This window comes from Aphis gossypii, chromosome 2, assembly GCF_020184175.1.
Source record: "Aphis gossypii isolate Hap1 chromosome 2, ASM2018417v2, whole genome shotgun sequence".
NCBI classification, from domain to species: Eukaryota; Metazoa; Arthropoda; class Insecta; order Hemiptera; family Aphididae; genus Aphis; species Aphis gossypii.
In genome coordinates this window covers 64,413,188-64,439,177 of record NC_065531.1, presented here as the reverse complement: position 1 = coordinate 64,439,177, position 25,990 = coordinate 64,413,188, and the positions used below count along the sequence as shown (strand labels likewise).

Below are 25,990 nucleotides of genomic sequence, written 5' to 3'. Positions count from 1 at the left end.
AATATAAATACTTAGTATGAAATTATGATATACAAATACAGTGGCGAAGATACGATTTTTTTGGGGGGTAGGAGCTTAATATATATTTATGATACAAATTACAAGTTATTAATGAAACTAAACGTCATTTTTATTTTGTTTTAATCAATATAAAAGATTTTTTTGTCCCATAACTACGCCACTGTACAAATATATAATATATAACATAGGTACCTACTACACGTATTTAATTTTTCAAATACCATATAGGTATCTTTTTGAAGTTTAATCAAAATAGGGTATTCCTATTGGCTATTAATATTTCATTTCTTTCTTTTGAGCCGATTTTATAATATTTTTCTATAGCCTGATAGGTTATAGCCGTCAGCCACTACCTACATCTATAGATACGATTACACATTTTTACATCTTAATAATTATTAGGAAGTATCATGAGTTAATTATATTTTTTTATTTATTAAATAAAAAGCTAACCTAACCTAACCCACCCCATAATTTGATATTTCAGAATAATACCTACCTATAAATCAATTCTAACAATAAATGTTTTATACATTTAAATTATGATTATCAGACTGACGATTTTAAATTCTCAGGACGTTTATGAAATTATGCCTACGACGGACTACACAATAATAAATGTAGGTATACCTATTACGATTTACGTTTTATTAGTTCTATAGTCGTAAAGTAAGCTGGTAATAAATTCTATATAACAATGGTTATTAACATTTGGCATATTATTAATTATGATTATCTATACGACTTTACCTATAGGTACCTAATATCTATTATGGCAATTATTATTTTGTTCTTGTTGTTACTTACCTAATAGCATTATTTTTTACCGTTATTTGACTGGAATTGGTTTGATGTTCGAATAATATGGCTTTATACATAAAGGCAAATTAATTCTTTTATAAATTATTTACCATACATATTATGAGTAAAAAAACGTTACAAAACTAGGAGTTAAGAAACTAATATTACGTAATATGTTATATGTATAGCTTCAAACTTGTTTTTTGTCGTCAGACATTTCATTTTCAATTGTTGGATATTAAGTGTTTTTTAACTGTCGCATTGGTCACACTGGACGTGTCTTAAACTTTCTAGCAACTTCTATTTTGCTGAGGCTACAGCCTACAGGCAGTAGATAAGTAGTGTTATCAGCATTCAGTGCAATATATACATATTTTTTTAGTTTTATGTTTTTATTTAAAATACATACCATTATAGATTATTATTATTACAACTAAAATTTATAATAGTACATATTTTTCTTAAATGTATATTTTTTTAAATTATTTAAGAAGTTTTAATAGTATTTTGATAAACAATATAATATTTTTTATTTAGATATACCTAATGAAGCTAGATTTGAACAATAAAAAATTCCATTAGTTACTAGTATTTATGGTTTTAATTATTTTCAATAATTGAACTAGAATGGAAGGTACGTTGAGCAAATGGACAAATGTTGTTAAAGGATGGCAGTATCGCTGGTGTGTACTTGACGACATTTCAGGAACACTATCATATTATACGGTAAGCATAAAAGTAACAAATAATTTATAATTTGTGCAGACTTACCTAATCATCATCTTAACATGAAATTTAGAATAGAAATAAAAATTATTTTATGTAGACAATTATTATATAGGTTACAAATAATCTTATTAATACTAGGTAAAATGTATTTTTTATCTATAATGATCTACACATTTTTTATTTTTAACATCTTTTTTTTTTACTTTAATTTCTTCAAAGCATTAGGTATGAAACAACTTGATGACAAAACTAGTGTATGTGGTATGTAATACAAGAATACCAATTTTATTGAGAGTATCTATAATAGTTTACTACCTAAACATAAAAAAAGGAATTAATATTTAACTAATTGAATATGGTCAATATGAAATAAAATTACTTTTCACTTCAGTTGCAAAAATTATTTTATAATTGTTTTGTACTTAAGATTGTGACAAAAAATAAGTAGTTAAATTTTTATAGATACCTACCTAATTAAAATAAAAAAATTTCATTAAACCCAACAATCTATCTTATAAAATTCATTATATTATGTGTTAATAGTAGTTTAAAGTTGTGTTGTATAAACAGAAAAATAATACAAATATTAGGTTTTCTTTTTCATAATAATAATTAAATAATAATATTCAAGTAAAATAAATAATAATAGGTACAATATAATGTTATAATATTTTTCTTAGCATTTTTATATGCTTACTCATTTTTATTTGATATAATTTTTCTAAATTTTTATATGCATATTATACAAATGATAAGATAATTATTTATTTATTTTCTGGCGATTTAAGCTACATTTTTTTTTTTTGTCATGTATGTATTTTTGTAAAATTTGTAAAATAAATAAAACAAAACAATGATATCTGGTAGCATTCCATATAGGTATGCATTAGGCATGGAACAACTTGATGACAAAACTTGTAGTGTATGTAGTACAAGAATACCAAACTGAATCTATAAATAATAAAATATAAAATCATCAGAATAAAAGACATCCGATTATAATTTTTTTTTCTAAATAATTACCAATTGAATAATTGTCACATATTTTTTATACTTCAAAGTGAATTGATGATATTTTGGTCCCATAGATGAAAGTTGATAGTAAGCATACATAATAATATGTACTACAGAATTCACTAAAATTGGGAAAGAAGCCATACCACCTATAATAAATAGTTAGTTAGTAAAATAATTAAAATTCATCAATAATTTTTAAACTAAACTTGCTTAGTTATTGTTTTTTTACCTGGGAAGAATTTAACTGCAGCCCAAGCTAAAATAAACGTAGACGCATGATGATAAACATGAAGTCCAGAAACTTGTTTTGTCTTTTTACGTAGTATGAAAAATGCCTAAAATTAAACAATTTTAAATATATTACCTATTATTCATCATAAATAAATCTATTATTTATTAAATACAACCTACAGTTTTTGTTTTTTATAAGAAAATACCTATAAAAACTTTATAAAAACATGTATACAAGTAGTATATGTGATATAAGACAATAAAGTATTATTGGGTTGTAAGTAAAAAGCCACCTATTAGTGACTCTTAAGTTACTTAACTAGCCTATAGACATTAAAAATAAATAATATGTGGAACATTATACTTGACGATCATCTGGTCCTATTACCTACTACCTATTTTATAAGTTTAAGGAAATTTCATTATTTTTAATAGCCACCTTAATAGCTTAATGTTATATAATATTAAATTACTTAATAAAATTATATATGTTCAAATTGATGCTGACTATTAAAATGTCCACTTAAGTTTATATTTTATATAGTATATGTATAATATATATATAGGTAATAAAAACAAATTAAATTAATTTCATAAAAAATTTAAAATGTTTCTTGTCCCTGTAATTCAAGAAGTATCAAATTTCAAATTACATTATGATAATAAATATTATAACAGACAAACATAATAAGAAAATTAGGTAATCTATACATAATAAACTAATAAGTCTACTTATAACCTAACAATTTATATGAAATGCGTATTCCTTAGTAGAAATTGACTGTCAAAAATTATTATACTAAAAATTCATTATTTTTTTTTTTACTTTTTTAAATAATACTTACAGTTTCAGCAAATTCGACCAATTTTAACATGTATGTCCACCAAAATAGTTTAGCTAACTAAAAAAAAAAAAAAAAAAAAACCAATAATTGTATCATCACTTTTTTTTTTATTATTATTCAGTTAAACATTAGTTCAAACATTTTGTTTATTTTATATTTTGTTAACTACTTTAAAATGCTCTACATCATAATTTAGTATTCTAGATATTCCAATTCAAAATTCATAAGACTTGCAGTTCTAAGAAATATTCTTTAAAATTATATTTTTACATTATTAGATAAAAAAAAAAATATAGCTTTAAAAAAATGAATACTATTTATTGTGGCTAAGATCAATATTGCAATGTAAGTGTTATTATTAAATCTAAAATTAAATAAATTTATCCACTTTAATTTAAAAAAAGTGAGAAAGTAAGTAACCGCTCTGCTGTACAGTAGATGTCAAGTATACCTTATCATTGAGTAACTCATTGTAATGTATAAATTAAATTTGAATCCAAAGACAACTCATTGCTTACGAAAAGCGATTCTGAGCCAAAATGGTCTGCCAGCCAATATTGGTACTTTGTATATTTTATGATGTATTTATATTGCTATTGTTATGATTTATTTTACTATTAATATTTTATTCATTGTATGGTTTTAAACTAATAGTTTCAAGTCAAAATAAATTCTTTGAGCTACAAAAAATAACCAAAATCGTTATTCTTTATTAATTTGTCCATATTTGGAGTTGAAATATATGGTATCAAAAAAAAAATGTACTTATAAAGATTTTAGATTTTTGGTTTTAGTATGAACTATTTATTTGGGCTTTATATTAAATGTCTATTGTCTAAGCATTTTGTCCTAGCAAAAAACATTATTTTTATGGATATTTATAGAAAAACTTTGAAATATCTATAAATAGCTTAAAAAGAGTCAATAGAAAATTATACTTGAATAGTGAATATGCATTTGGTGGAAATTTCTTTTGAATTACCAAAAATTAAAAATATCGATTTTGTCATAAAACCTCCCTTCCAAATCTAAACATTTTTAGTCCTCAATGCTCCCTAAGGTGATGACATACACAAAATAAAAAAATATACTTACATTTTTATAAAATAAATAATTCGTCGTTCTGCCCCAAACCTAAACCGTTTTGAAATAGTAAAGGTTTTAATCATATGAGCTTATTTTTAATGTATTTATTTTATTCCTAAGTTACTACAAATAACTTGATAGTTAGAAATATTTCAGAAATCATGAAACTTTTATGAATGTGTTAGGCATTAGCATAAGCCTAAAATCAATGATTATTCAGTTAACTTTATGGTCTAATATAAAATAATTTAAAATAATTTTTTTCTTTCAAATTTACGTTAATTAGTTTTGTTATATTATGCGTAAGTATATTGTTCATTTCAAGTATAGAAGTTACAAGTATTATTATATTCTTTTCCTTACTCGAATCGAATGAGGTGCATTGGAGTCCACAGGTTCACATCCAAGGGTATATTTAGTCGTCCATCCAGAAATCAAAATCTAAATATGTAAATCGTAAACAATATTAATTGTTTTATACGTACACATAATTTATACTTTAGTACAATCGTACATATTACAATGAATAAAAATTATTTAGAATAATACTTTCCATATAAAAAATTAAGATGCATGCTACTAACTGAACTAAGTTATACACTTTTATTATTGGTAGTAAGTGAAAAGGTTTTCTATTTTCCATAAATTTTGGCCCTAAGTATAACACAACATATAAATACACCGAAGCACATGCTAATGTGGTTGTGATTCCTTGAACCATAGGCCATTCATTAGTTCTAGGATCTGAAAAAAAAGATTTCATATTATTTGCTATACAATAGAAGTTTATTTTATTTTGTATATAGGTACTAATACGCATTCTTTTATACATCTTTTTTTTCTTTCAAACATCATGATTTGATAAATAATTACAACTAGTTGTTAAATAGGCGTGTTTAAGTGTGAGTTATTAACGAAATTATACCTTTTTAAAGTTCAAGAGCTTCCGCAATAGTATTGCTAATACATATTTTTTTAATCTAACTGTTTCTATACTTATACATACTTATATTGATAACAACCTATAAACGCACTTAAGAGATCCCAATATTTATATAAATAATTTTAATTAAATATTTATATTTACAATAAATTGGATAACGTTTTGCACCATTATAATTTGTATTGTTTTCTATTTATATTACGTGATTATAGTACACCAATGGGAAAATATTGAAAATATACATTTGTAGGTGTTAATTGAAATTCACCTCGTGATATATTTTGAGTAGTGATAATTCAATTAGACGCACTATGCAATAAAATTAGTTATATTTATGTTGAGGCACACTCGGAATATTATAAAAATAAAATTTTAAGAAAAAATTAAGAAACCCCTGATTTAACTACATATAAATTTATACAATTGATAACATTATTTCACCAAATATTGAGATATTGATTGATTATTTTTTAAAAACAAAAGTAATTTTTTAAATTATAAACCTACTCAATTGTGAATATGTGTATTCATATTATATATTTTCTGTATTAATCATTTTAATAATAATATAGATATTTAGTTTTTAAGTATTATTGACATTGGTGTTTGGTTATATTTACATATTATGTATATGAAGTGAGTGATTTAGTATTAATGTATCATTAAAATAAAGAAATATTGTCCACGTTAATAATATAGATATAAGTTTATGACTTTATGTGTATTGTACAATACAATGATTCCTAAACCTTTGTAATTTAAACCTTCCTTAATATAAAAAATATGAATATTTCCTTAACAATAATCTTATTTTATCGATCGTATAATGTTGGTAATAAGTACTATATACTATATATACTAGATGCAAATTACCTAAATTCTAAACATTAACGTACAAGTGCCAGGTATATAGTTTTAAATTCGTGATTCCTCTACCAAACGACCCTCGTTAGGTTAGGTTAGGTTAGGTACCAGAAAAATTTTCTGACCTGAGGCAAACTACCACTTAACTACCCATGAACCAAAAGTTTCTAATTAAATTTTTTTTTTAACTTATCCATTGCCGGGTACCCACCTACTCATTCACTCATTTTGGACTTAGAGCAATTGGCTCAATAAAAAAGCCTATTTCGGGACTCCACTGGCTGGTGTGATGAATAGTTTGTAATTATTTAATATACTCCACTCAAACAGAAAATTATAATAGAAAATACTTCATAAATATATATTTTCCCTATATTGTTACAATATATTTTTACATAAATCTGTAAAACATACAAATGTACAAAAAGTGTATATGAATATGTGATAAGAGTAGTGTTGGCTCAAAGTTACATGAGAAATAACTAATAAGTTACTTTACAGTAACAATTTTATAGTACATTATCATATTAATATAATAAAAATTAAAAAATATAAAATAGATTGTGAAAAATAATTCATTTCGTTAACAGTGATATTAAGAAATTTGAATAACTAGAAAATAAAATTACAAGTAATCTCATTGTGTAATATATACCTATTAATAATTAATATATCGTCCTCGCGCGTGTCTATCTGCCAACTTCATATTCTTAATTATAGATACTTATAAGTTATAACTATTTATTCAAATACCTAACTACTTATTTCCACTATTTTTTAAATATTTAATTAATTAACTAATTAGCTCTGCAAATAGTGGCTATCTCAAATTTTAACTAACACGAAGTGACGAAAATGTAAATTCATTTTTTTTTAGTTAAAGTAAATCAAAAAATACTTAAAAGTTAAAAATTGTATTGTAAACCGAGATCTCTTAGCATTATTTGCTCTTTTACAGTTATTATTTATAAGATAAAAATAGTGATAAGGTCAAGAATACACGTCTTGTTTGTTTATGATGATGTTCTAGATTTATAAGGTTAATACAAAACAATGTTTTTGAAAAAAAGATATTGTTGTCAATGTATATTTATAAAAACCTTATATACGTTTTAAATATACATAAATTTATTGTATGTTATTTATATATTTATTTATATATCTATCGGATTTTTTATATTATGAAGTAAATAGGTACCTATCTAAAAAAAGTTTCTTTACCAAATTTTTCGAGTTGAATTAATATTTAATACATCATAATAGGAATTTTAAGTTATAACTAATACATATTTAAGTAGTTTACTACGTGGTGTTAGTAGCAACATCAATTCTATAGTAATTCTAATTGTAATAAAATTAACAAACCATAAATTATTTTTACAATTGCGTGTTGTAAAAGTTATTATTTTTTTTCATGTATTAAACTTATTTAAAATATTACGTACCTCCATATTGATCAACAAAAGCATCTAGCTTTTCAAAAAATTCTTTCGTCACCTCCATCAACTTACAAATCTATTAAACTATTAAATAAAAATAAAAATATAGTTATTAAACTACCCTATAACATTAATTCCCAACCGTATAATTAAACTAGAGTGTCGCCACCTACGCGACATGTGCTTATAAGTATAATGAATATTTTTTATTTAAGTAGACATACTTTATGTCCCCCGCCTACTTACTTTTAATTTAATTAGCATATAAGTTAATACAATAATTTTTCTAATGTACATATATATATATATATATATATATATATATAGGTACATTATATCTTTGCGTAATTTCCTTGTCCACTGGAGTTATTGAACACAACATAGGTTACCGTACAATAATAATTATTATAATCTGTCAAACAATAATAACAATGATTTTATTAACAATTACTTTACTACGAAAAGAGCATAATATTTTTATGTAAATTATGTTATTAATTTGACTTATTATTTGCGATTAAATTATGATAAAAATACCTTTTTTTTTTTTTTTTTTTTTTTTTATTCGCACATATACACACACACAGTATAACTGTATATAATATATATTTTATTTTATTTTATACTATATATATTTTTATTTTACCTTTTATAATAATATACTCATTTGAAAAAAAGTTTTCAATTAATTTTTATTTAAATATGAAAATAACATACTGTTCATACAGTTAAAAAACTCATTAGGCGTATTTTAAATTTTTAAAGCTTAAATATTGTTATTCGACAACATTTTCAATAATTTTAAAAATTTTAATACATACTTGAAACGTATATTAATTACTGTATCATTAAAATGTCAGCCTCAATATACAAGGTGATTTAAAACTTGTAAACTTATATAACTTTTTGATTTAAAAAAGGATATATACTTATTACTTATTTTACTTTTAATTATTAGTTACTATTTATATTGCGACATATTATATTTTTTAGTTTATCACATTTTAAATGACAGCATACAATTTTAGATTCATATTCTTAATCCGGGTGTTTATGTGATGATTATTTTAATATATGAAAATTGATAATTAAAATAATAATATTTAATGTTTTAAGTTTAAATGAGCCTATTAGTTGACAAACTTATTAGAGATCTCTCATTTTAATTTTAATCATTTAATTATAATTATTTTATAATTTATTAACAAGTTTAAAATTTGATTTTTATTTATTGAATTTCTCAGAAAATATTTTTCTTTAGGCTATAAAATAAAGTTTATCCGAATGATAAGAATGACAATAATGTCGTGTTTTAATAATTTCAAGTTTTGTAAAAAATAATATTCGTTAATACTTTTTGAGAAAAATAAGCGTTAATCTTTAAAAGAATCTCTTTATTTAATATATGTTTTATTATAATTTATAGAAATAAATCAAAATAATATTTCACTTGTACTTCAAATTTAAACATGTGTTGAATTGTAAAAATATTTTTGATTTATTTTATTTGATAAATAAAAACGGATAATTATTTTTGTTTTAACAATCAATTTTTATTTTTTATAATGGATAGGTATATTGTAAATTTATTTTTGGTTACGATTTTCGTGTTTAAAATATTATCTGTAATTCTAATACATTCATATGTAATAATATCATGTATACATTATGATTTTAAACAGATCAAACCTTTATTTTTCTATTTAAATGTAATATTAAATATGTTAATTTGTATAGTTGGTAGTTAGGAGTGATCTATTTCACACAAAACATTTGTTATTTCAAAAAACAATGTATTTGAAAATAATTATTTTATTTCTATTTTTTAATAGCAATGTTTAATTTTAATTTCATATCCCGAAGCAAAATACTCGAAGAAATTGGATTTATAAAAATCATATTTCGTTCAAGTAGTTTATTAGTTGTAAGCATAACGGTTATCTATAAGATAAGTATAGTTATAATAGTATTCAAACTTCAAAACTTAGATTATTGGACCAACTTTTTATGGGTACCCATATATCACTCATATAATAACTTATAAAGTAATACCAGTATTAACTCTTAAATTACACGCTCAAAACTTGATTTGTATGTATCTAAGTACTTCTATTTTGCTTTGCAATAAAGAATATATAAAATAAATATCGTCATAAAAAAGTGAAAAAAATTTAAAAATGTTGATAAATATGTATATTATATTTAGATATATGTTATTTTTACTATATGAAATTTTAAAAACGTAAATAGTTTGTTAATATTGGGTGTCTTACTTTAAATGTAACATCGGTTTCCGGTATACGTCGCTATAAACATAGGTCATAAGATCTATCAACATAGACGATTACTATCTACAACTGTGTTACTTAAATGGAAATTAAAAAAGGTGGTCATTGACTGGTGAGGTTACAGGAAAAGTTGACATAATCCTAATCATGTTTATAAGTTTATAGCATACTACTTGCATAACCTTTAAATGATTGTTTAATATAAAAATAATAATTTGTGTTGAATAATATATTACAGCATTACCTATATAAATAATAGAGAAGTTATCAGCACACAATCGGTTATAGTCTAATATAATTAACATTTTAAACAAAAAATTACCCATTCAAAATTAATGTTAAATTTCAATGAGTTCTGTATATTAGGAGTTAGGACGAAGTATTTAGAAGTATAAGTACCTATATCGAAGTACTTCAAAACATTTTCTTAGAATTTTTAAAAAATAATAACGATTAAAAATAATAGAAATTATTTTTAAAAACTAATAGTTATTTAATTGAGTATCTTACGTTAAATGAATCACCCACTATACAGCCATAGGTATATCCCCTCTCTTAATTTTTGAGTAAATTCCCACTTCGCCTATATATGTATATCATCCATGTTTGACAAAAAGTTGTTACAATTTTTGTCAAAGTTGAGTAATATCAATATACTTAATAGTGTGATTTATATAAATGTTTTTGCTGAACTTAACCAGTAGATTTATCTTAATAAATCTTTTTCATTATAGATTTAGAACATTCCACATTTAAACATATAAGGTATAGGCGTATAATATTTATTATAACTAAAATTAAAATTATATACAGCAAATATAATAACTCAAAGTGTAACTTAAAATATTTTAATAACTAACTTAAATTAATACATGCATAATATGATACAGAAAACAGAATAATAATAAAAGTAATAATGGAATAGTTATAGTTAACTATTTATTACAAATGAACCCTATAAGAATCGTCTATAGTTTTAAATTATTAATGTATATAAATAGTTTAGTTTTACAATTAAAATCACATTTAAGTTTCAATTTAAAATATACAAATGTTTACTGAACGAACATGTTTAGTAAGGTTTATTAACTTTTAAATAAGGTTTAAGTTTTAAATTTCAATGACTATATTTTAAATCAAAATTGTCGGCCACACCAAAAAAAAAAATAATAATAATAATAAAAATAATATTATTTATAAACAGTAAACATATTTATATTAAATTATTATCATACAAACCTCTTTAGTTTCATTATAATAACCCCTAGTATATAAATAATTAAATCTAATAGGTATTATTTAAAAAAATGATATTGAATTTTACTTAGTGTGTTTAATGAATTTATTATTTGAATAAATGTATCTATGTGTTCATTATACTTATAAATAATTTATAAAATACATAAATTATATCTAAATTATTAAACTATATATATTGTAGAAAATAGCGATAATAAATAATGATGATGATACATAAATTGTTAAATAATAGTTATAGATCTTTTTAAAGTTATACATTTAAAATCATTTAATTGAACTTATTAAAGAATAGTTATAGCATGTAAAACGTATAGGTTTTATAATAAAATGCCTCTCAACTACGTATATTAAATATAAACAATTATTTCTAATCAACTATGTTATAAATAATCATGTTTAAAGCTTTCCTTTAATCTTATTATTGTTGTTATTATTATTATTGTTAATTTTTGTACTATTGCGATTATCTATAGGTTTTTTTGTATATGATTTTCTATAAAAATCGTAAAACATATAAAATACAATAAACACATTAGGTATAAAAACCAATCCGTAAATATTAGGTACTTGGCAGCCAGGAGTCAAATAAAATATCGAATTAACGATCAAGATACAAAATTGTACCTAGAAAAAAAAACAAGGGTCAACTTTAAGTATATGTATGACTGCGTGCAAGTAGTAACATAAAATATGCTAATGATTTATGTATATCAATGTTAGTTTTATGCACATATATTGAAACAAACTCGAACGACAAAAAAAATTGTCGGCTATTCAACCGTTACAAGAACATTAAAACTCGTGTTTTAGTAAAATATGTTCTTGTTAAAATCTGTTACTGATTTTAAAAGTCTAATTTAAAATATTTTAATACGTAATATTTAAACAATGTATTTACCATTTGTATGATAGTAATGTACTTTTTGTAACTGTTAATTTTATTTTGTATTCCTGGACCCATTGATGATAATAAGTAATATGAATACATAACCATGTGCACCATGTTGTTTAACATAACAGGTATCCGTACAATACCGCCTAAAAAAATTATTTATAAAATGTATTAAAAGAATTACAATTGAAAGTTTAAAAATTGCTACACACTTTTATATTTTTTATATGACTACTTATTTAGGTACATTCATAATAATAAATATTATTTTAACACAACTGTACATTTTCAAATCAAGAAATAATTGCAACTCAACATTTTGATTTTGAATAATTCGATTATTCAGAATTCATAAATTTCATCTAGGTATGTAAAAAAATAGCAAAAATTGATTTAAGAGGACTGAAGGATTAAACAACTTGAAATATCGAGTGCATATAAATTGGCCCCAAAACTAAAATTTTAAAATCTAACTAAAACAAATTATAAAAAAAAATAATTAGGCCTATTTTTTTTTAGATAAACATAGTTGAGTCCTTGATTTGTTTTAGTAATATACTAGTTAGTTCCAAATTTTTATGATTATATGCCGTTTCATAGTTGTGATAATTTTGGATTGTGACAAAATTGCGTAGACTCATTTTAAACATCAGTCGAAATGAATATTAATAAAGATAACACAAATTCAATAGGAAATTTCTAATGTTGTACATTTACATTGTAAGTCATAATGTATTTAAAAAAAAAATGCGTCAAATTTACATGTGTCAACATTTCATCCAATTATCTATGATCAAATCAATTAAAAAAATTTAAAATTGTCTGAGTTGTGTCTCGAGTAAAATCATTCTTCCTAATTAAACCCCAACTTTCATAATGAAGAACAATATTTTATATTTAATTTCTGCCTACGTTTATAACAATATTTTAGACAGTCCTAAGTCTGTGTTCTTTATTATATTACAGTAAAGACATAAATGAGAAGGTAAATGTTTTTGTAGAAACAGCCAACACCTTTAAGGAGTACTCAATAATTAATTGTTTTATAGTCAGTTTTTTCCCAGAACCCAAAATTAATTTTCGTTAGACTCAATTTGGGTACTGCCGCTCAAATGATGTAACACCTAGATACTACACCAAGTAGAAATTACTAAAAAATATTCGGTAATCAACTAGTGTAGTGCTCAAAATAATCAAATCCAGAACTTATCTAACTTCCCAAAAATTTACTTTTTTTACAGAACCATTTTTTAAGAATAATTTTCATATAGTTAAATGCCAATATGCAGTTTATTATTTTAAATTTTAAAACCGACATATTTAAAATATTTTATCATATATTCCTATAATAGTATTATTGTATATTTATTTTGAATGTATATGGAAATTTGATAAGTTAATAAGTTATAATAACTATTAACTATAGAAAGATATTAAAAACATATTGCGATTACCTGGATTTATTCTTGAAGCAATCCATATTAAAAAAAAAGTTGTTATGTGATGGTATATGTGGAGTGCAGAAACTTGATTTTGTTTTTTTCGAAGTACAAAGAAAACCTGTAATAAGTAAAAAAAATTCAATTATTTAGTTAGAAATGATTTAATCTCATAAAAATCGTGGTATTTATAAAAAAAAGTACAATATATTATAGTAAATAATCTTACAGTTTCAATGAATTCAGATAATTTTAAAATTGTCGTCCACCATACTAGTTTTGCTGCCTAAAAAGTAAAATGTATATAATATATTAATGATTAAGTAGGTTTTTTTATGCAAATAAATTTTATTAATTACGTATAATGCGGTTGGATCATCTGAGACATCTAAAGGATCACACCCCATTTTTGGTTTTGTTTTGAAATACTATAAAATAAAACATAAATATCTTATTTTATAATGAATAATAATTTAAAAAATTTTCGATAAGATAATAAAACAAGTTAAATTATAAATTAAAAATTAAAATTAAAAAAAAATTAAAAATCACCTCCACAGTAAGATATATACAAGCCAATATTTGCCCTGTATTGTAGATAGCTAATGCTGTTCTAAGTGTGTAGGGCTTTTTATTTGCCATGTAGTTTGGACCAACAAATTTGACAAAAATAATATATATTACAGCTAATAATACAGGGATTGCAGTTGTCGACATCATTGGCCAATCTTTAGTTCTCCAGTCTAAAAAGTGTAAATTGAATAATCATTTTCATAAGTTAATAATGTAAAAATTCTTACCAGGGTTAATCTGCCCATCAAGGATTTCAAACCACGTCATAATTACCATTTTTATTATAATATTTTTTAAAAAAAGATTAATAATTAATAAATTTAAAGAACACCCATAAATGTTGGTTATATTTATTTATAAATTGCGTCCAATGAATTATAAAAATATATAAGTTTCAAAAAGAACTCGGCGTTACTATGTTTAAATTTAAAAAAATTCAACTATTTATTAACTTGCCGTCGATCATATTCTATCATTGAGCAATGTAATGTCATCTTTACGGTTCTGATAAAAGGTCTGTGGAAATGCTTTTAATATATGCAATACTATTCATGGTTCAAGAAGACATTATTTCCTGCTCATCAACGATTCATAAATTCATAAATCTAAGGTCAAAGACCTCAATATGATAACTTTAAACAGGGTATTCCAGTAAGAAAAAACCATATAATCTAATATTTTACTAAGAATAGACTAAATATACCTATTTAGGTTTCATTTATATTTTATTACCTATAAAATAGAATATGTAATATGTTGAAATAGTTGTATTTTATTATTTATCATACAAATAGACAAATAAAATTTTTGAACATGATGGTTTCAAACTTATAAATAAAATAATTATAGAATTTGGCTTATGATTATTAACTGGACAAATAATTATACTAATTACTAAACTGTCATAATTCAATTATATTTTGATAGTGTCTTATTAAAAACTTTTAAATATAACAATGTTATTTAATCCATTTAATAATATTTATTAATAAGTATTTAATTGAGTGATGTATTGAAAGTGTTGATAAAAGATTGACTTTTGGTTTCGTTGCTTCTATAATAATTTAGGTATATGTTTGATTGTAGTACCTTTAAGAGTACTGAGTAAAAATTGTAAAAATATAATATGATTAATTAGTTATAAGTGGAACATTATTTATTACATTTTTCATACTTAGTTTCAAAATGCGATTTGTGTAGATATCTATAAATTTTTTAACATTTGAAATTTTTTGGAAGTTGTGAAATGAGTGGGTGCAGAAATCTTTTTATCAATTCTATCATGCGTATACAGTTAAAACTCCATTCTACTTGTATACACTTTAAACAAACTATTTTATTGTATTAACTATTTTATTTTATTATTTTTTTTTTTTTTTTGTTCCTTAGTTAAAATTAATATTCACACAAAAATACACTTGTATAAAGTCATTTATTTTTAAACAATGAATTTTTATTTTAGTCTCGGGAAAAAATGGTACGTGGTGTACGCCGTGGTTGTGTTCGTTTGAAAGGAGCTATGATTGGTATTGATGATGAAGATAATCTTACATTTACTGTAACAGTAGATGGTAAAACATTCCATTTTCAAGCAAGGACTCGTGCGGACCGAGAGCTTTGGATACGTGCTTTAGAAGATACCATACAAAAACAGTTGTATGGATATCGAGTTAATCAAATACAGGTAATTAATGTATTTAAATAAAATACCTTAAATGTATGATTTGTATAGTAAACATTTCAAGCAATAACAATTTTGTTTTCCTAGTTATAAAATTACAAAACAAAGTGTTCATTATTTACTAATAATTTCTAACGAAATTCAATGCCTATTAGTAATATGCTATTACGTTTAAACTTGTACTTTTGTGTACAATTTGTGTTAATAAAATTAAATAATCGAATAAAATTCAACATTTTAAGACTTAAATTAAAGCAATCAAATTTTTATTACTTATTTTACTTTATTTATTTTTTAAACATTTCATAATTGTTACTTTGTTAAATTTTATGACGAAATTTTCAAAATTAAATTGAGGTAAAATAGCTTACCGACATACCGTTGGTTAATAATAACTATTAATAAACTATGTTTATTAGATTCATTAGAGTTTATAAGATAACGTAAGTTCCTAGTTATTTAAAGTACCCCTTCATCGAAACTTAGGTAAACCAACTTTCTAAACAATTTTAATTAATGAACTATTCGTATATGAAATCAATAATTGTACAATATCTAACTTCTCAAAAAAATATACTGTCTTAGAATATGAAATGAAAATGCATCCTGTTAGGTTATTAAAAATTTAAATAACTTAAAAAAAATAGTTGTTTTATAACATCTTTAAATTGTGTAAAAAAAACTATATCCAAAATAAAAAAATATTTTTCGAATAATTAGTATTAAAAGAATCACCTAGTACTTATGTTTATTTATTTTAGCTTCAATTACTGAAATTGTTGGCTTACAATATGTATGCATAAATATATTAGTTTATATTATAAGACGAAGTTTAACAATATGAACATTTTACAATACGAATGTTGCAATAATAAATATATTGTTCGTCTTTTGTACGTATTAAATATAAATATGATGAAATAGTTTTTTTTAATTGTTTTATTTTATTCACATTATTAACCTTATTGTTAGGTTAATTAAATGGTAATTAATACATTTCTGATTCATGATAAAATATAAACTGTGTATTGATAGACAATTTATGTTTTTTGTGGAATTTAAAAAAATAAACATCGTTTAGCTGAATTTTAATATAATATATGATATCTAGTCTTGACTATTCAAGTATGTATAACTAGATGTAAAATTACCAGCTTCGCCCGAATGATTAAAAACATGTATTTACATATTTCAATTATTTACTGTATAATTTAACTACTTGACAATATTTAAAAATTTCTAGTTATTTTAAAACCTCGCTATAAGTCAGTAAAACATATTCAAAATTTTATATTTTAGCACATAAACCTATAAGTGTTCAGGTTTTTCTCACTTAAAATAACACTAACGACGCATATTTTCTCTTTAATAATTGACTTTGAAGACGTATATTATTGATATAGAACTGATTCCCAAAATTGTTTGATATAACTCTCTCTTAAAAAAAGGTGAAACTTCATGAGCATAAACGAAAAACTGTTACATCAAAATATACTGTGAATCCTCCTCTTTCATAAAAAAAAAAAAAAAATAAATAAAATAAAAAAGAGGATTATTTGGAATAACTCAGAAAAAAATAAGTAAAATATCTACCCATAATACATTGAGAAACTAGAAAACAACTTTTTTAAACAAAAAAAAGAACTTGCATGCTACATAATAGATGTGTATTATGAAAGAGAAACCTTTAATTTATTGTCAACCCGGTAGTAAGAAAACATATTTTTCAAAAGAGGGTGTATATTATTAAATTACAAGTGTAGTAGTTGGTTTATAAACAGCCATATAGGTAGTATGTACTGTATACGTTCAACACTGGTTGCACTAATCCAATTCTGACCTTAATTGCGTCGGTATTATTTTATGATGTACACAGTCTTCCAACGGAAATTTGAACCATTTAGCTCTAGTGTATATTGATTTTTTTTAACTAAGCAAATGGAATAGTCTGTTCATAAATGTACAGCAAAACCCTTAGTCCGTGTGTGTTTGAAGTAAAATCTACATTAAAAACAGTAAACCACTAAATTAAATGTATGTGCGCGTATTGCTTATTCAATATATAGACGTAGGAATGATGGGTGGATGTTTAAATATGTTTAAACCAACCGTAAGAATAAAGGTATTGTGATTAAATATTAATTGAATTCTTATTTTCATATTACAGATTAAATAAAACATAAATATAGAAATAATATAAATTATGTAACAATGGATTTTATTTTTGTTAGGTTAATAATGATGCTGTCGTACCTACTTTGGAAAGTTTTGATAAGAAATTAGGAGAAGCTGATGCTTATTTACAGCTTCTTATTGAACAAACTAAGGTTCGACTATTTTAAATATAAATAGATACTTATAACAATAATATTATATTATATAAGTATATAAATATATTATTTTCCAGAATTTAGAAGTAAAAATGAATTCAATGTGTGAAGAAGACAAAGCACATTGTGAATGTATTATTTCAGAAACTAATGTAAATATATATTTTTTGTATTAACATTTTATTATTTAATTAAATTTTAAAGGACTCTTAAATACATATTACATATTTATACATAATGTATTGATTCATATGTTAATATGTTATATATAAGATATGGAAAGCACTACTCACGTATGGTCATCCAAATGATCGATTATTATGTAAACAAAATACATTAACAAATTAGCTAACCACTAGTTTTAAACTTTATTTTATGTACATAATTTATACACAGTATTTAAAAGTTAGCATTTCTGTACGAGGTTTTTTTTTATTTCACTTTAAAGATAATTTTTGTGAGCATTTAAAAACTTAAATTCATGAAGACATGAAAAAACCCAAACGTCTCTCAAAATCATTTATTAAACATAACTGTTTTTTAAAATTATTCCCATGAAGTTAAAAAGAACTTCACCATTTCGTGAAATGTTCGTATCTATATGGAATCTATGTGCTGTCCAAACATATTTATTTATATTTTATTTGTATTTTGATTATTATGAAATTGTTTTTTTTAGAAACTAATGGACCAAGTAAAGCATTCAATTGTGATGTTACAAATAGCTAAGGTAATATTTTTAATTAATTTTTAACAACATTAATAAATAATAATAGTTATTAATTATTTATCTTCAGAATACCGCATTCCCTGTTAATGGATCATATAGAACAACATCTGTTTCCACAGATTATGATTTCCCTAGTTTAGAAGGTAGATATAATTAAAAATAAAAAATATATATTATTTGCATTTGTATCTATGTATATTTAATATTTAATTTTTTTTACATTTTAACTTTTTAAAAGTTTTGTATTATTAATAATAGTAATTTATAAAACTTATTTTAGGAGACACAGGTAGTATAGAATATGGAGCTGAATGTGAAGAACGTCCAAGAAGAGACTCTCAACCAATGGATAATGGTAATAAACTATTAACTATAATAACAACGTTTTAAGTTAACGCACTGTCAGTTTGTAACCTCACTGTGATGCGTATACAGAATGATTATTTTAACAGTAATAGTAATAATACCCATTACTTATTTATTCTTTTAACAAAATATTAGGTAAATAGTCGTTTACATTTTCACATTTTACTATCAAATGACAAATACTAAAAGTCATTCAAAAAAGAAAGTAAATTACTTGTGTACCCTTAAAACAACCCAAAAATGTTCTTTAGTAATATTATTATTAAAAAGTATAGGTAACTTTTAAATACAATTAAATTAATGGATAAAAATCTAAAATTATCCTAAATTGTTTTTTTAAAAATCTTAAAATGCTTCATCCGAAAATTTAATGCAAATAATAAGTAAAAACAATAAACTTTTAAAAATATAGAATCTATATAATTTTATAAATTATATATTTACGCATAAGCAATTATATTTACGATCTTAAATTAATTTTTTCATAACTTCGAAAGAAATATTAAAGTTTAGTAGAAAATATAATTGAAACGAATTATTAAACCGAAGTATCTACTGTATAGTAGTTAAAACTCTAATCAAATGTGAAAAATCCTAAGACTCGTTAGGCCTATACCGGTTATACCATACCTATCTGGCGCTGTGCGTGAATATATTTTTAAATTGTCAAAAAATAAAATTTTTGTGTTAAAAGATATTCCAGATGTTTCTTATTCTTCGTCTGAAGATGATTTTTACGATGCTTATGAAGATGAAGAAGAATGGTCGAAACCTAGTCAAACTGAACCAGTGCCTGCAATGCGACGGAAGTACAAGAACCGAATACTTGTCGGGTAAGTGTTAAATAATTTAATTTTTCGCGTTAATGCAAATTTAGTATAGGTAATATAATAATATTTACTTGTTCCTTTATTTGGGCTAATTGTTGTAATCATTGAAACAAAGTTTCGGAAAAAAATTATTCGATTTATGGGTAATTAAAAATAGAATTAAAATTAAAATTCCTTCCATGATCTTTATCTGGTAATCCATTCTGTACCCTGGTCAGGGTGCTGAACGTCACAAGATCAGCTGATTATATTGTATTTCGGCCTTGAACTATTATCACAACGTAATCATCCGTCTTCGTACTTTCGCACTTCGCAGTTCGTGTAATTATTATTGTATTCGTATTTCATTTTATACACAAATTGTTTTGTTAATCGATCGCTACTGGCCTTTCGTTTATTGTTTTATCTTAAATTAATATCAATTATATTATTATCTATAGTTTATCTAGTATGTTTTAAACAGCGATTGGTGTCTGGTGATTTTAATTTCTTAACTAATATTCAATTTCGATAAATATGTATTACTGTACCAGTGATTTTTAGAATATTTGTCGCATTTAGTAATATTAATATTAGCTGCTGTACAAACTACAAATGATTTCCCGTCTTTGGAATTGGGCTAATACCTCACCCGGGAATCCAGAATCAGTAATAACTGCCAACATGGGCCAAAGCCAAAGGTTAAAATTTTACCTAATTACCAAATTGCAATTTTAATGAAACTGATATAAATCTTCCAAACACTAATGATAATTATACATGCAAAAAAATTTGTAGCTTCATTTACTTAAGATAAAAGTTTTCAGCTTATTAAAGTTCATACTTTCATATCAGTTTATATATTTTAATTTATTTAATAATTGCAAATTTCTTTTTTTTTTTTAATGAGTAAATAAATTTATATACCTAATTTAGATAAATATGATATAAATCACCTACCTGTTATATTTATGATAGTGTTATTATTTGTGTTTCATTTTATTATTCATTTCCATCCATGTCCGTTATTGCATAAAAAATTTTCCTTAATAAAAATTAATTTTCCCATTTCATCAAGTAACTATAAATATTTTTATTATACATAATTAAACTTAATTTTTAAATTTTAATGTTAAGTTTTATAGACTAATGGGTAGTAATTTATTAGCTACTATATTTATTTTTTTTTTAAATTAAAATCCCAAATCTAATATGTAAATAATTATGCAACACTCATGTTTACTCAATAGTATAGGTACCTACTAATAGATAAATGTTAAGTATTTAGACATTAGGTATTAATATTGAGTGTATTTTTAATGTTTTTCAAACAATTACTATACAATAATTTGATATTATTTCAATAATTGTATATCTCTAGTGATAAATTGTAATGTTTGCATTTTATTTCAAGTAAATAGATTAATAGAAACTCATTCATTACCTAATTAGTTTTATCAATTATAAATTTCCATAAAATATAATATTTAAATTATTTTTTAAATTTAAGTAGGTAAACTAATAATTAAACTGTTTATTTACATTTCCTATAATTTATTTAAAAGTATTGAAATGTTTGTAGATACTTTGCTAAAAATTAAATTTTACAATACACATTAAATTTAATCTGTTATCATAGTATAAAATATTTATTTATATTATATTTTTACTACTCATAATATAATCTTAAGTTTGTAAATGTTTATTTTTCTATTTTTCTTATAGTGGAAATGAACCAGCTCTAGAAAATACTGGAAATTTGACTCAATCTGGATCTTCAGATTTAAATCAAATATCTATAGATTCTACTGATCGGAACATTGCAAATATGTCAAAAAAAAAGGATAGCAAAGACAATATAATTGTACCTACTTATTCAGATGGCTCTATAAATTATGATGGTACTAGAATAACATTTTATTTTATTTAAGTTTTTTATTTTTTTTTTTAATTGCATTTTTATTGTTTTAAAGCTATTTACGAAGATCAAGATGAATCTGATGGTAAGAAAAAACAATTGATTTTAAAACTTATAATATTTATATATGTGTAGTATAATATATTTACATAGGTATATTTTGTTTCAGTAACTATGCAGGGTTCGGTTGTTACTCATCTCATATCTCAAGTTAAAATAGGTATGGATTTAACAAAAGTTGCTCTACCAACATTCATATTAGAAAAGCGTTCATTATTAGAAATGTATGCTGATTATTTAGCCCATCCAGATTTATTTCTTAAGTAAGTGTTTCTTTTTTCTTTCTTAAATTTTAATTTTTTTAGTGTGTTTAATATATTTATTATGATTAAATTTATATTTTTGTATGTTTTGTTATTATTTATGCTGAATGTATTGTGTATAGAGCAAATGACTTGGAAACACCTGAAGAAAGAATGGTTCAAATAGTACGTTGGTATTTATCTTCATATCATGCTGGTCGGAATTCTGCTGTTGCGAAAAAACCCTATAATCCAATCCTTGGTGAAGTATTTCGTTGTCATTGGGATGTACCTGGAGTTACTACAGGAGAGTCAAAATTGTCAAATGATATTACAGCTCAAAATAATTCAGAAGCAGCTGCGCTTAATCAAGAAGAAAACCCTTTACCTTGGACTGATCCTGATCAATTGATATTCCTCGCAGAACAAGTTTCTCATCATCCTCCTAGTAAGTTCAAATAAATGTATATAATGTGCATTAATGTTTGTAGTTTGTATGTATACAAGACATATTCTTCAATTTTTCCTTTTTTAAATCTATGATTTTTCACAGAATCTGTTTCATATTATTTTTTAAATTAATATTATTCTCATTGAGTATGATGTATGTACAAAATATATCACCAATAGGTATTTATTTTATGTTTGTATATTTTTTAGTATCTGCATTTTATGCTGAGCACAAGAAAAAAAAAGTAACTCTTTGTGCAAGTGTTTGGACTAAATCTAAATTTCTTGGCTTATCTGTTGCTGTTCACCATGTGGGACAAGGGATTGTAAGATTACTAAAACATAAAGAAGAATACATTTCAACATTCCCAAGTGGTTATGGCAGGTACTTATAATCCTTTTAAAATTAATGAACATTTTATTTAAATTTTGTTTTTTTTTTTTTTTTTAGATCGATATTAACTGTACCATGGATTGAGTTAGGTGGATCTGTAACTATTACATGTCCACAAACAGGTTATCACTGTGCAATAGAATTCCATACTAAACCATTCTATGGTGGAAAGAAACACCGCATTACTGCTGAAGTATTTGGACCTAAGACAAAAAAAGCTTTTTTAACTATTTCTGGTGAATGGAATGGTTCTATGGAAGCTAAATGGGCTGATGGTGTAAGTATTATTTTGTTACTAATGTTTACTGCTAATAAATATTAAATATATAAGATAAGTTTAAAATAGATATTATACTTAAAATGCAGGAGTTGATAGATTGTTTAGAACTTTAGAAGCTAGTTAAGATGATTTATATATACATATATATGTATTTCCTAAAAATAAATAAATATAAAATATGTGCTGAGTATTTAGCTTATTATTACCGATCCACACAAAGACAAATAATAAAAAAAAATCCTTTTTATCCAAGATAAAAGAATCTAAAAAATTAATCTTTAAGTGTTAACCCAATATTAAAATTAAATATTTTTAGTAGTCCAGTTTTTTCATCTACTTTTGACCCCAAATCTAATGCATTTAAAATAATAAATTCTATTTTAACATAAAAAGTAATGAGTCAGATTTTTTGCAGTGGCTAATTTTCCAGGCATGCTTAAGAATATTAAGATATTTAGTAAAAATATAAAATTAATTTTTGTCATCAATAATATATTATGTGTTTAAAAACATAATGAATGACAAAAATTTCATCTATTTCTGTTATACTTATCTATGTTTATCTTGATTGTAACATTTATAGACATAGCATACAATAGCTGTGTGCTAGCAACACTCTTGTTATCGCTGTGAAATACTGATTATTCCGATACCTGCTCCACTAGGAGCACTGTACTAACCACCCAGGGGAATTGTCAATTATTTATATAATTTGTAAATGAAAAATTTATTAACTATAATACATTAAGATCAATGAGCAAGCCCATATTTTTGAGTCGGTATTTGGCATTTACCATTGATTTTTTGTGATGTTGTAATTTATGAGCAGAATCAGGCCATATATTAAATTTGACCACAGGTATCAAGTATTTAAGTTGCCCCACTATATAACTAAATAATTAGTTTTAAAAAATTGTATTGTACATTTTAGTACACTTAGCTTAAAATTATGTGAGTAATGTTATTATGAAATTTAAATATTCCATTAGATTTAAAACCTATGATCCTAGTGATCTTTACTTCTATTAATTGATTATATTTTTAGAGAACTGAAATGTTTGTTGACACTAAAGCAATTGAAGTAATTAAAAAGAGAGTTCGTAAAGTTGCTGAACAAGATACTAATGAATCTAGATACATTTGGAAAAAAGTTACACTAGGACTCAAGTAAGTGATTTTTATTATTTTTTGAAACAATTTTACTGTTATATTTTTTCCAGAAAATACCTTTTTCTTAGAAATTTAAAACTATATTTTTTAACACATATAAAAGTCACCTATAATTCTGACACTTATTCAATAAAATTTAAGTTAAATAAAATTGAATAGTAGATAAATAATAATAACTCACTATTCTTGTCAAATATAATAGATTTAACATGTGTTATCTAACAAACTGTTTTATTACTATTTATTTTTAGAGTTGATAATGTAGATCAAGCTAGTCAAGCTAAAGCTGAAATCGAACAAAAACAAAGAAATGAAGCTGAAATTCGAAAAGAAAATAACGAAGTTTGGATTCCAAAAGTAAATAAAACTTATAATAATATTTATTTTAAATAATACATTTTTTATTTCATTAAATTTTAGCAAAGATTCTTTATTAATACTATCATTTTTGTACATAATATTTAAAATATATATATTATACATTTTAATTAACTATTTTTGTTTTTAGTGGTTTGTGCAAAATGGAGAAAATTGGGAGTACAAATTTCCACTAGAAAAACAATTAGGCGTGACATTTGAATCAATGCCATCATGACAACCCAATAACTTAAATTAAAAGAAAATCCTAATTATGTATAAATATACATGTTTAATGTATATTCATCATCTAAGTATTTAAAATATTTTTATTTATATATTTAAAGATGTTTTGGCGCAATATCAATATCTATATTTTTATTCCCAATATATTTTTATTCGGTGACTTAAAGAAAAATGGTGGATAGTCACAATTTTGTTACAATCAAAAGAAAATTATCGTAGTGTTTTATGTATATATATATATATATATCTTATAGAAAATTATGTCATTATTGTTGTTACCAGAGTTATTATTTGTATTCACTTTGTATGTGAATCAGTCACATATACAATTTACTAGCTTACTTTTAGATTATTAAGTTTTGGTACTGATTTTGTTGATATTATTATAATAATTTGTTCATTTAAAAAATATAAAAACCTAATATTATATTGTAAATTAAAATTGAATGTAAGTGTTAAACATTAATTATTTATACACTAATATCAGATGAGAGAACAATATAATATTTATTACTTATCTCATTACAAA

At 23.3% G+C, this 25,990-nt stretch overlaps 3 protein-coding genes across 6 annotated transcripts; 1 reads left to right on the top strand and 2 right to left on the bottom strand.

Annotated features, from left to right (window-relative positions):
- Positions 1–1,224: 1,224 nt before the first annotated feature.
- On the top strand, positions 1,225–25,990 carry LOC114119096 (oxysterol-binding protein-related protein 9). Of its 2 annotated transcripts, XM_027980562.2 has the most exons (17): positions 1,231–1,548; positions 15,891–16,112; positions 18,341–18,436; positions 18,517–18,591; positions 19,119–19,169; positions 19,237–19,312; positions 19,450–19,524; positions 20,230–20,368; positions 22,070–22,245; positions 22,318–22,347; positions 22,432–22,585; positions 22,708–23,012; positions 23,225–23,399; positions 23,466–23,685; positions 24,734–24,855; positions 25,110–25,215; positions 25,367–25,990. In XM_027980562.2, exons 1-17 carry the CDS (start codon positions 1,450–1,452, stop codon positions 25,451–25,453), a joined length of 2,208 nt encoding a protein of 735 aa, XP_027836363.1. In that variant the 5' UTR covers positions 1,231–1,449; the 3' UTR covers positions 25,454–25,990. The 2 variants fall into 2 exon arrangements, with proteins under 2 accessions (XP_027836365.1, XP_027836363.1); XM_027980564.2 differs by lacking the exons at positions 25,110–25,215; positions 25,367–25,990 and having other exon boundaries at positions 1,225–1,548; positions 24,734–24,859.
- Positions 2,304–8,148, bottom strand: LOC114119098 (elongation of very long chain fatty acids protein AAEL008004-like). 3 transcript variants are annotated; one of them, XM_050199937.1, is made up of 7 exons: positions 7,983–8,148; positions 5,285–5,474; positions 5,094–5,172; positions 3,645–3,701; positions 2,798–2,903; positions 2,575–2,714; positions 2,304–2,502 (listed from the first exon to the last, which is right to left on the bottom strand). In XM_050199937.1, exons 1-7 carry the CDS (start codon positions 8,038–8,040, stop codon positions 2,335–2,337), a joined length of 798 nt encoding a protein of 265 aa, XP_050055894.1. In that variant the 5' UTR covers positions 8,041–8,148; the 3' UTR covers positions 2,304–2,334. The 3 variants fall into 3 exon arrangements, with proteins under 3 accessions (XP_050055894.1, XP_050055895.1, XP_050055896.1); XM_050199938.1 differs by lacking the exon at positions 7,983–8,148 and adding an exon at positions 5,561–5,600; XM_050199939.1 differs by lacking the exon at positions 7,983–8,148 and adding an exon at positions 5,547–5,565.
- On the bottom strand, positions 11,573–14,956 carry LOC114119097 (elongation of very long chain fatty acids protein-like). Its single transcript, XM_027980565.2, has 7 exons — positions 14,656–14,956; positions 14,408–14,598; positions 14,215–14,283; positions 14,085–14,141; positions 13,871–13,976; positions 12,423–12,562; positions 11,573–12,148 (listed from the first exon to the last, which is right to left on the bottom strand). The coding sequence occupies exons 1-7, from the start codon at positions 14,702–14,704 to the stop codon at positions 11,921–11,923; spliced, it is 840 nt and encodes a 279-aa protein (XP_027836366.1). The 5' UTR covers positions 14,705–14,956; the 3' UTR covers positions 11,573–11,920.

Coding starts and splice junctions, on each gene's coding strand:
- LOC114119096 (XM_027980562.2), top strand. CDS start 1,450: ATGGAAGGTACGTTGAGCAAATGGACAAATGTTGTTAAAGGATGGCAG. Junction 19,170..19,236: donor TGATGTTACAAATAGCTAAG/GTAATATTTTTA, acceptor ATTTATCTTCAG/AATACCGCATTCCCTGTTAA. Junction 22,348..22,431: donor AGATCAAGATGAATCTGATG/GTAAGAAAAAAC, acceptor ATTTTGTTTCAG/TAACTATGCAGGGTTCGGTT.
- LOC114119098 (XM_050199937.1), bottom strand. CDS start 8,040: ATGGAGGTGACGAAAGAATTTTTTGAAAAGCTAGATGCTTTTGTTGAT. Junction 2,904..3,644: donor TGGTCGAATTTGCTGAAACT/GTAAGTATTATT, acceptor GTTTAATTTTAG/GCATTTTTCATACTACGTAA. Junction 2,715..2,797: donor TGCAGTTAAATTCTTCCCAG/GTAAAAAAACAA, acceptor TATTTATTATAG/GTGGTATGGCTTCTTTCCCA.
- LOC114119097 (XM_027980565.2), bottom strand. CDS start 14,704: ATGGTAATTATGACGTGGTTTGAAATCCTTGATGGGCAGATTAACCCT. Junction 14,284..14,407: donor GTATATATCTTACTGTGGAG/GTGATTTTTAAT, acceptor TTTATTTTATAG/TATTTCAAAACAAAACCAAA. Junction 14,142..14,214: donor ATGATCCAACCGCATTATAC/GTAATTAATAAA, acceptor TTTACTTTTTAG/GCAGCAAAACTAGTATGGTG.